General features: G+C 40.8%; 1 protein-coding gene across 2 annotated transcripts; it reads right to left on the bottom strand.

Moving 5' to 3' along the window:
- Window positions 1-308: 308 nt before the first annotated feature.
- Window positions 309-3,825, bottom strand: LOC146498891 (uncharacterized). 2 transcript variants are annotated; one of them, XM_085138852.1, is made up of 2 exons: window positions 2,262-3,825; window positions 309-2,159 (listed from the first exon to the last, which is right to left on the bottom strand). In XM_085138852.1, exons 1-2 carry the CDS (start codon window positions 2,774-2,776, stop codon window positions 929-931), a joined length of 1,746 nt encoding a protein of 581 aa, XP_084994978.1. In that variant the 5' UTR covers window positions 2,777-3,825; the 3' UTR covers window positions 309-928. The 2 variants fall into 2 exon arrangements, with proteins under 2 accessions (XP_084994978.1, XP_084994977.1); XM_085138851.1 differs by having other exon boundaries at window positions 309-2,217; window positions 2,278-3,825.
- Between the last annotated feature and the right edge of the window lie 7,717 nt (window positions 3,826-11,542).

The raw sequence follows: 11,542 nt of genomic DNA, 5'->3' as shown, positions 1-11,542 counted from the left end.
ATCAGAAAAACAAAACAAAAAGATCACAATTCTGGCTTCTAATCACTGATGTTACTTAAATGCAGGCCTTGGCCTGAATGTAGTTCTACATGACACTAAAATCATCGAGGTTTTATCCTGCGCACAGTGTCACAGCCAGCCAGCACAGTCACATTTGTTACAAGAATAATCTGTGAAAAGCTACATATTATTTTTTACAATTATGGGCTATAATTGTAACCCATTACGCTTTAGCACTTAGCCTGGTAAAGAAAAATAAAAAGCGCACGCGCGCGCATACACACACACACACACACACACACACACCATTATTTATTTATTGATTGATTTTTTATTTTTTCAAAGTTTTGTCAGTTGAAGCCGATTGACGTCTATCTAATAGTGCCAAGTTGCAACAGACACTTTAAAGCTCTTTATACTGTAAGGTTAAAACCACACAGTATTAAAGAGAAAACCCCAGCAATCAAACGATCTCCTATGAGTAAGCACTAAGGCGACAGTGGGAAGGAAAAACTCACTTTAAACAGAGAGAAACCTCCAGCAGAACCAGACTCATAGGAGCAGCCATCTGCTGCGACTGGCTAGGGCAGGGGTGGGCAATCTCAGTCCACGAGGGCCGGTGTCCCTGCAGGTTTTAGATGTGTGCTCAAACCAACACAGCTGATTTAAATGGCTAAATTAGCTCCTCAACATGTCCTGAAGTTCTCCAGAGGCCTGGTAACGAACTAATCATGTGATTCAGGAGTGTTGACCCAAGGTGAGATCTAAAACCTGCAGGGACACCGGCCCTCGTGGACTGAGATTGCCCACCCCTGGGCTAGGGGATAATTGTGATGTCATTATATGCTAAGGATATTGAATTTCATGTGAAAATGTTGCTATAGCAAGTGCTGTTTCTTTGTTAGAATTAGTGATTAAACTAATTGGATCAATTCATGCAAAAGTATATTACAAGTGCGATTGTAAATAAATGCAACAAAACAATTATAACTATTGCACAACAATGTATACATAAGTATCTTCCCAGTGTAGCAATTAGGGATGAAATTAGTCTGTGGGCCAGCGGAAACATACGCTGAATAATTGCCGAGCACAGGTTGAACAATAAGGTAAATAGTGCTCCACAAATAGTAAGGATGGACATGGTGGTGAAACGTACTCCTTGTCCCAGAGACTCAACTGGAGCTCTAATATATGAATACAAAGCTGAAAGGTTTCTGTAAACTCTGGAAAAAATACTTACATTGCTCGTTTGTTCATTCTCTTCAGATCTGTTAATATCTGAAGGTTCTGGAAGGACAACGTTGAGTAAATCAGTGCTTGTAGGAACCACAGCTGTTTCAGAAGGTGGCTCTTCATTTTCATGTGTATTTACCGAAATACTGGTCGTAGAAACCTGTCTTTCACTGGTGGGAGACTGTTCATGTTCAGAGTTGTTCTTATGAACACTGATTGTAGAAACCTGTGTTTCACTGGTGGGAGACTGTTCACGTTCAGAGTTGTTCTTATGAACACTGGTTGTAGAAACCTGTGTTTCACTGGTGGGAGACTGTTCATGTTCAGAGTTGTTCTTATGAACACTGGTTGTAGAAACCTGTGTTTCACTGGTGGGAGACTGTTCATGTTCAGAGTTGTTCTTATGAACACTGGTTGTAAGAACCTCTGTTGAGTCGGGTGTAATAAACTGGTCCCTTGAATATACAAATGTTTTTGAGTTGGGTGACTCTTCATTTTCATGTGTATCTACAGAAACACCTGTTGTAGAAACCTGTGTTTCACTGGTGGGAGACTGTTCATGTTCAGAGTTGTTCATATGAACACTGGTTCTAGGAACCTCCCTTGAGTCGGGCATAATAAACTCGTCCCATGGATATCCAAATGTTTCTGAGTTGCTTGACTCTTCATTTTCATGTGTATCTACAGAAACAATGGGTCTATCTGTAGATACTCTGAAACATCTGCGGTTGTGTAACCTCAGATTTTTCACAGGGCGATTGTGCATTGCTTTCCAGACTTTTAAACCTGTATACAATCGTTTGTTCAATTTTCTTGATCTGAGGCTTAAGCAAAGATACCCAGCTGTGTACATTATCAAGGACCTATGTGTCTTTAAACGTTCTTGAAGCAATCCAGCTGTTTCACCCTCTGAAACAGCTGAGGTTGTAAGATCCTCAGCTGTTTCAGAGGGTGAAACAGCTGAGGTTGTAAGATCCTCAGGTTGTAAGATCCTCAGCTGTTTGCTGAGGTTGTAAGATCCTCAGGTTGTAAGATCCTCAGCTGTTTCAGAGGTGGGTGACAGTTCACTAGATTCAATCGTGGCTGAGGTAAATGGTGCTCGACCAATTTTAAGGATTTGGCTGGTGACATAAATTACTCCTCGGCCCACACACTCAACTGGAGCCATAATAAAGGAAGAAAGACCTGAAAAGCTTGTTTGAACTCGGGAAAAAAATGTTTCTCCTTCATCTCTTTCAAGACTTTCTCTAACAACATTAATTTCATCCTCCTCATATCCATCAACATCTGAGGGTTCAGGAAGGACAGCATTGACTGAATCAATACTGTTACTCTCATTGGTGAGAGACTTTTCATTTTCATCGATGTTTGCAGAGACACTGCTTGTGGGAGCCTCTGTTGTTTCAGAGGTGGGTAACTGTTCATCTCTGGAACCAAAGATTGGTAATAGGAACCCATCGGGCTCTAAATAACAGCTGTCAAGCTCCTCAAAACCATCAGTATCTGAAGAAGTTTTGCGGCCGAATACTGAGCGCCACATTTTTACAGACAGTTTGGGTTGGCGATTCTTAGAAGCCAATTGAATCAATAAATTAAATTTGTTAAAAATGTGTTTTCAACACTAGGTGCAGTTAGTGTGGTTGCCTTGAAGAACGTATAGAGCCTTTGGGTGACTTTTGGAAGCCTATTGAATGGATAAATTAATTAGTTAAGGTGTGTTTTCAACGCTAGGTGCGGTTGGTGCAGTGGTTGTGTTATCTGGGGGGTATTTAAGGGCTCAAATGCGTTTGATCTAAAACTTCAAAGGAAAACGTGCTGTGACCTCACAGCACAGTAGGCGTCACAGCACAGTAGGCGTCACAGCACAGTAGGCGTGCCTCTGAGTGTCATTCTTCCCAGAACGTTTAGAACGTTCACGTTCAATGTCCCCTGAACGTCAGTTTTAGCCGTTAAGATAACATTAATATTAACCAGCTGTTATCGGAGAATGGCAACCGGGAAAAGACATCGTGTATCCGCTCTTGAGGTGAGATTTTGGGGAAACGGAGTTAGTTTGTAGCACATTTGCGACTTGCATGGTGCTGTAACCCAGTATGAATTCATTGGTTGATGTCTGATGTGCACTGTACGGTTACATTCACATCTATACACTATGCACTACAATTGCCTTTAAGTATTATGATGTCGTTGGTTCCCGACTTTTTCACGACAGTCAACTTCGTAGCCAACTTGGGTGGGAGGAGGTATGAGCACACATGGCTTGTAGCTTTGGCAGAGCGAGGTCGTGTGAACTCACTGACATGTTCACTCGTCATAGCCTTAAAGTCACTATTATCCATGCTTCTGTTTTGTGTGCTTATTATTCAATTTCCGAATGTTATTATGCTTTGACAGTATGATGTAACCCGGTGTTAAGAGCTATTCTCTAATCGCGGATATGCTTGTTAGCAATAATTAGCAACCATGCTAACCAAACGAGTGAGTTAGTTATTGTTTCGGTTAGCACTACAGTAAGAGAAGGATGTGCTTTCCCTTCAGGTGTGTTTAATTTACAGTAAGCTGTTATTTATTTTGTGCATTTGAATTAGCGCACTGTGGTTTCTGGAATTGCCCACCCATTGGCTGTCACTTGGTGTTCGCTCGCTCTGTGGTATAGTATCACTTCCTGTTCCTGCTCAAACACAGTGGTGTTTCTGAGTAGCTTATTTGCTTAGCAGTTTAATTAACAACTTCTAAATACATTCTTTTTTTTCACAGTATAATCTTCACGTGCTTCATCCGAAGCACACTTTCTGTGTACTCACTACCTAATTTATAGCTAAAGTATTCACTCACTGTCTCTGTACTGTTTCGCTAGCTTAGCTCGTAGCCGACCCGTTAGCACCATGGCTACTTCACCTGTCCCTTCTGCACTTTCTTGCTCATTGTGTCAGATGTTTAGTTACTCCTCGGCCTCCTTTAGCGGTAATGATATCTGTAACAAATGTAGCATATTTGCAGCTCTGGAGGCCAGGATTACTGATCTGGAGACTCGGCTTCGCACCTTGCACTCACCCTTAGCTAGCCAGGCCCCTGTAGCTGGTGCAGCCGAAGATAGCATAGGCCCCGCTAGCTGTTCCCCGGCAGACCCCAAGCAGCTGGGGAAAGGCTGGGTAACGGTGAGGAGGAAGCGTAGTCCTAAACAGAAGCCCCAGGTACACCACCAACCCGTTCATGTGTCTAACCGTTTTTCCCCACTCGGTGACACACCCGCTGGGGGTCAAACTCTGGTAATTGGTGATTCTGTTCTCAGACATGTGAAGCTAGAGACACCGGCAACCATAGTCAATTGTCTTCCAGGGGCCAGAGCAGGCGACATTGAAGGAAATTTAAAACTGCTGGCTAAGGGTAAACGTAAATTCAATAAAATCATAATTCACGTCGGCAGTAATGACACCCGGTTACGCCAATCGGAGGTCACTAAAATCAATATTGAATCGGTGTGCAACTTTGCCAAAACAATGTCGGACTCTGTAGTTTTCTCTGGTCCCCTCCCCAATCAGACCAGGAGTGACATGTTTAGCCGCATGTTCTCCTTAAATTGCTGGCTGTCTGAGTGGTGTCCCAGAAACGATGTGGGCTTCATAGATAATTGGCAAACCTTCTGGAGGAAACCTGGTCTTGTTAGGAGAGATGGCATCCATCCCACTTTGGATGGAGCAGCTCTCATTTCTAGAAATATGGACAAATTTATTAAACCCCTCAAAACATGACTATCCAGAGTTGGGACCAGGAAGCAGAGTTGCAGTCTTACACGCCTCTCTGCAGCTTCTCTCCTCCTGCTACCCCCCCAAAAACCCATCTCCATAGAGACTGTGTCTGCTTCCAAAAAGACAAAAAACAAACTAAAAACCAGCAACAAACAACTTAAACATTTACAAAGAAAGAACAATACAGTATCCACATCTGAACCAAAGAGTAAAACAGTGAAATGTGGATTATTAAATATTAGGTCTCTCTCTTCCAAGTCTCTGTTAGTACATGACTTAATAATTGATCAACAAATTGATTTACTCTGCCTTACAGAAACCTGGTTGCAGCAGGATGATTATGTTAGCTTAAATGAATCAACACCCCCGAGTCATTCTAACTACCAGAAATCTCGAAGCACAGGTCGAGGGGGTGGTGTGGCAGCAATTTTTCACACCAGTCTATTAATTAATGAAAGACCAAGACAGACTTTTAATTCATTTGAAAGCCTGATGCTTAACATTATCCACCCCAGCTGTGTAACTCAGAAACCAGTCTTACTTGTTATCATCTATCGTCCACCTGGGCCTTACACAGAGTTTCTGTCTGATTTCTCAGACTTTATATCTGATTTAGTTCTGAGCTCAGATAAAATAATTATTGTGGGTGATTTTAACATCCATGTAGATGCTAAAAATGACAGCCTCAACATGGCATTTAATCTGTTGTTAGACTCAATTGGTTTCTCTCAAAATGTAAAAGAACCCACCCACCACTTTAATCACACTCTAGATCTGGTTTTAACATATGGCATAGAAACTGAACATTTAACAGTGTTTCCTGAAAACCCTCTCCTGTCTGATCATTTCTTGATAACATTTACATTTACAATAATTGATTACGCAGCAGTGGAGAGTGGACTTTATCAAAGTAGATGTCTTTCTGAAAGCGCTGTAACTAAGTTTAAGAATATAATCCAGCCACTGTTATCATCGTCAATGCCCTGTACCAACACAGAGCAGAGCAGCTATCTGAACGCTACCCCAACAGAGGTCGATTATCTTGTTAATAATTTCACCTCCTCACTACGTACGACTCTGGATACTGTAGCTCCAGTGAAAACGAAGGTCTCTAATCAGAAGCACCTGACTCCGTGGTATAATTCTCAAACACGTACCCTCAAGCAGACGACTCGTAATCTGGAGAGGAAATGGCGTGTCACAAATTTAGAGGATCATCATTTAGCCTGGAGAAATAGTTTGTTGCTTTATAAGAAAGCCCTCCGCAAAGCCAGAACAGCTTACTATTCGTCACTGATTGAAGAAAATAAGAACAACCCCAGGTTTCTCTTCAGCACTGTAGCCAGGCTGACAAAAAGCCAGAGCTCTTTTGAGCCAACCATCCCTTTAACGTTAACTAGTGATGACTTCATGAACTTCTTCATAAATAAAATTTTTATCATTAGAGAAAAAATTACCAATAATCATCCCACAGATGTAATATTATCTACAGCTACTTGTAGTTCCATTGATGTTAAATTAGACTCTTTTTTTCCAATCGATCTTTCTGAGTTAACGTCAATAATTACTTCCTCCAAACCATCAACGTGTCTTTTAGACCCCATTCCTACAAAACTGCTCAAAGAAGTTCTGCCATTGATTAATTCTTCGATCTTATATATGATCAACCTATCTCTAATAATCGGCTATGTACCACAGGCCTTCAAGGTGGCTGCAGTTAAACCTTTACTCAAAAAGCCATCTCTAGACCCAGCAGTCTTAGCTAATTATAGGCCAATCTCCAACCTTCCTTTCATATCAAAAATCCTTGAAAGAGTAGTTGTCAAACAGCTAACAGATCATCTGCAGAGGAATGGTTTATTTGAAGAGTTTCAGTCAGGTTTCAGAGCTCATCACAGCACAGAAACAGCTTTAGTGAAGGTTACAAATGATCTTCTTATGGCCTCTGACAGTGGACTCATCTCTGTGCTTGTCCTTCTTGACCTTAGTGCAGCATTCGATACTGTTGACCATAATATCCTATTAGAGCGATTAGAACATGCTGTAGGTATTACAGATATTGCACTGCAGTGGTTTGTATCATATCTATCTAATAGACTCCAATTTGTGCATGTAAATGGAGAGTCCTCTTCACACACTGAGGTTAATTATGGAGTTCCACAGGGTTCAGTGCTAGGACCAATTCTGTTTACATTATACATGCTTCCCCTAGGCAGCATCATTAGAAGACATAGCAAACATTTTCACTGCTATGCAGATGACACCCAGCTCTATCTGTCCATGAAGCCAGATAACACACACCAATTAGTTAAACTGCAGGAATGTCTTAAAGACATAAAGACTTGGATGGCCACTAACTTTCTGCTTCTCAACTCAGATAAAACTGAGGTCATTGTACTCGGCGCTGAAAAGCTTAGAAATATGGTATCTAACCAGATTCTTACTCTGGATGGCATTACCTTGGCCTCCAGTAACACTGTGAGGAACCTTGGAGTCATTTTTGACCAGGATATGTCCTTCAACGCACATATTAAACAAATATGTAAGAATGCGTTCTTCCATTTGCGCAACATCTCTAAAATTAGAAATATCCTGTCTCAGAGTGACGCTGAAAAACTAGTTCATGCATTTATTACTTCCAGGCTGGACTACTGCAATTCATTATTATCAGGATGTCCAAAAAACTCACTGAAAAGCCTTCAGTTAATCCAAAATGCTGCAGCAAGAGTACTGACAGGGACTAGAAAGAGAGAGCATATTTCTCCTGTTTTGGCTTCCCTTCATTGGCTTCCTGTTAAATCCAGAATTGAATTCAAAATCCTGCTCCTCACATACAAGGTCTTAAATAATCAGGCCCCATCTTATCTTAATGACCTTGTAGTACCATATCACCCTATTAGAGCACTTCGCTCTCGCTCTGCAGGCCTACTTGTTGTTCCTAGAGTATTTAAAAGTAGAATGGGAGGGAGAGCCTTCAGTTTTCAGGCCCCTCTTCTGTGGAACCAGCTTCCAGTTTGGATTCGGGAGACAGACACTATCTCTACTTTTAAGATTAGGCTTAAAACTTTCCTTTTTGCTAAAGCTTATAGTTAGGGCTGGACCAGGTGACCCTGAATCCTCCCTTAGTTATGCTGCAATAGATGTAGGCTGCCGGGGGATTCCCATGATGCATTGAGTTTTTCCTTTCCAGTCACCTTTCTCACTCACTATGTATTAACAGACCTCTCTGTATTGAATCGTATCTGTTATTAATCTCTGTCTCTCTTCCACAGCATGTCTTTATCCTGTCTTCCTTCTCTCACCCCAACCGGTCGCAGCAGATGGCCGCCCCTCCCTGAGCCTGGTTCTGCCGGAGGTTTCTTCCTGTTAAAAGGGAGTTTTTCCTTCCCACTGTCGCCAAAGTGCTTGCTCATAGGGGGTCATATGATTGTTGGGCTTTTCTCTGTATCTATGAAGCGCCTTGAGGCGACATTTGTTGTGATTTGGCGCTATATAAATAAAATTGAATTGAATTGAATTGAATTGAATTGAATTGAATTGAACTAACTGTGCTTATAGAAAAACAAATCATGGAGGCTATCAGACTCAAACATCCCTGATGGAGTCTGGTGCATAAATATTCAGCAGCTTATTTAGATAAGATATATTTTGTTTATGCCAGAAATTTTGAGAAATTACTGTGTTACAGCAGCCAAAACATTGAAAACACATACTAGCTCAATAAAATGGAGTACCACAAAACAAATATGTTGTTTCTCCTTATATGCTCTTATATTCAATATTGTAATCCAGATTCATTTAGATTTTTGCTTACTATGCATGACAGTGAGTTTTTCTTCTTTGATTAAGATGCCAAAGGATATTATAATCTGTGTGAGAATACTCCATGTTATTCTTTGGAGGGTGTATTGCTATCTCTACTTAAACAGGTTTATCGCATTATATATTTGTATTTGATTAATTTACTTGGATATTAAAGGTCCTTAGTTTTGAAAAATCCACCTTGATTTTTGTTTGTAGCTAAAAAAAAAAATCAAAACTGGCAGGCAAAAAAAAAAAAGTCAACACTAGAAGAAATCCAAAACCTATTTTTATAGCTGAGTTCAAAGGCTTCAAACTGAACAGTCATTTCCGTTCAGTTCAATTCAGCTTTGTTTATATAGCACCAAATCACCTCAAAGTGCTTTATATTGTAAGATAAAGACCCTACAGTAATAGAGAGAAAACCCCAATAATCAAATGACTCCCTGTGAGTAAGTACGTTGTTGTCAGTGGGAAGGAAAAACTCCCTTTTAACAGGAAGAAACCTGCAGGAGAAACATCCATCTGCTGCAACAGGTTGGAGTGAGCGTGACAAAAGACGCTCTATTGAAGAGAGCCAGATTAAAAATAAGTAATGATTAAATGTAGAGTGGTGTGTAAACACAAAGAGAGTGAGTGAAGAAGAAACACTCAGTGCATCATGGGAAGCCCCCAGCAGCAAATAGGAAAGTTTAATCCTAATTACAGTAGAATCCAAACTCGGAGCTGGTTCCATAGACGAGGTTCCTGAAAGATGAAGGCTCTCCCTCCCATACTCCTTTTAATTTTCCTAGTAACCACAGGTAAGCCAGCAGTCCAATTGTAAAATGCTATGTTGGAGTGATATGCTACTATTAGGGCTTTAAGATTAGATGGCGCCTGACTGTTCAAGATTTTTTGATTCTAAATTTTAGAACATGGCTCAATAACCTTAGTTTTATCTGAATTCCCTTTGAAACAAGCAAACGTGCAGATCTAACTATAGCCTTCATTCTAATGAGGATTTCTAAATGAGTGCATTTAGGTGCAGTATTATGACTCTGTCCTTCCAGTTTGCTGCTACCTCCACACTTGCATCTTCTTAAAAAAAATGGTATAGCAGTGTCAGACATACCACAGTGCTGATGGAAGTACCTATTTTAGACTACAGCATGAACACAGTGTGTGTTAGTCCCATACATCCCTGAGTGTCCTCTCCAGCTGTTGCAACAGATGTTGCCCAGACAAAAATGGAGCACGTTACCCCTGGAAAATATGATAGTACTTTGCATGTCACTGGAGAACAGACAAAAGTTTCAGCTCAGTGATTTGTCTCATGTCAGAGAAGACATTTTATGTGAAGTTGAATCACATTCACTTTCTCTCATATTGTCACCTTGGTGAGCTCATAAAAACCAGAACAGATCCATTAAATGGCAGGACAAATCTTGACACTTAGTTGTGGAGATTCATAAATACCATTCTGGTGCTGCATCATCTAATCCATTTTTCTTCAAAGGGTTTGTGGCCCAGATATATCCCACTTAATGTCTTGAGGATTTATTAGTTATCATCATGAAACCGGGCAAATGTTGACATATTCTAGGGTTTTATGTCTGTGAGCATCTATGTGGACTTCAATCAAATCCAGAAAAGGGATGCAGTATAATTGTACTGTGATTTGCAACATTTAAAGTTCAAAGCAGGGTCTCCTTATTATGAAGAAAATATTTACAAATGGAACATTAACTAATATACCTTTCCACTAACTGTGATGTTTCTGTCATCTCTGAAGGGATTTGCATTTTTGGCAAATAGTTTTTAAACTTCCCTTCAAGTCTATTAAAGGGAGCCAATGGCTTCTTGGCATCTTTGACCATCGTGACATTTTGTGACATGAAAAACCTGAAGATTTCATACTGAAGTGGCCAGTGTTGGGGAGTAACGGAATACATGTACCGCCGTTACGTATTTAAAATACAAAATATGAGTAACTGTATTCCGTTACAGTTACCGTTTAAAAAGGTGGTATTTAGAATACAGTTACTTTGTTAAAATAAATGAAAATAAATGGATTACATGGTACTTTCCTGTTTCATATTGTGGCGGGTCAGGACTGTTTGGGTTTTGTTTGACAGCTACGTTCTGTTGTTCCAGGTGGCAGCATTACGGTTGTCATGGTTACAGGGTGACGCTCTCTCTCTGCGTGTTTCCTGGGTGAGAGAGGCCTTTTTGTTGTTGTTGTGCTAAGCTAGTTGGCAGAATGCTACAGATATAGCTCTAAAGAATGTAGCATCATAGGCAGTGTAGTCCGTGCTGCAGGGAGAATGGACTGCCATACACGTTATGTGTCTGTGAGCGAGGGAGGGAGAAAAAGGAAAAGTACCAGCTGTCACCGAGCAAAAACGGGAGCTGGAAGCATGTAAATATAATAATGACCACCAGCCAAGAAGAGTGCCTGACGAGCCCAGTTGTAAGTAAGCTATTAAGACTCGACTGTACACCGTGTTTGTGTTTTCCTCCAAAAACAATAAGTTCCGTTGGAGCAGCCTTTCAACGCCTCTCTCTGTCTCTCGCTAGCAAAGTTGACCCAGACAACAAAGTAAAGCTAATTTTCAGCTACGAGGCCGACACAGAACCCACCGTATTAGCCAGAGGTCCCTTTACTACGGTTCGGAGCCGCGACCTTCAGTAACAGTAATAAATCACAGCAATAGTACATTCATGTAGTTGTAAACAGCATGATAATATATTAAGTAATCCAAAGTATTCAGAAT

Source organism: Neolamprologus multifasciatus, chromosome 17 (assembly GCF_963576455.1).
Source record: "Neolamprologus multifasciatus chromosome 17, fNeoMul1.2, whole genome shotgun sequence".
Classification (NCBI taxonomy): domain Eukaryota; kingdom Metazoa; phylum Chordata; class Actinopteri; order Cichliformes; family Cichlidae; genus Neolamprologus; species Neolamprologus multifasciatus.
This window is presented reverse-complemented; position numbering and strand designations above follow the sequence as displayed.

Coding starts and splice junctions, on each gene's coding strand:
- LOC146498891 (XM_085138851.1), bottom strand. CDS start 2,776: ATGTGGCGCTCAGTATTCGGCCGCAAAACTTCTTCAGATACTGATGGT. Junction 2,218..2,277: donor GTCACCCACCTCTGAAACAG/CTGAGGATCTTA, acceptor GGATCTTACAAC/CTGAGGATCTTACAACCTCA.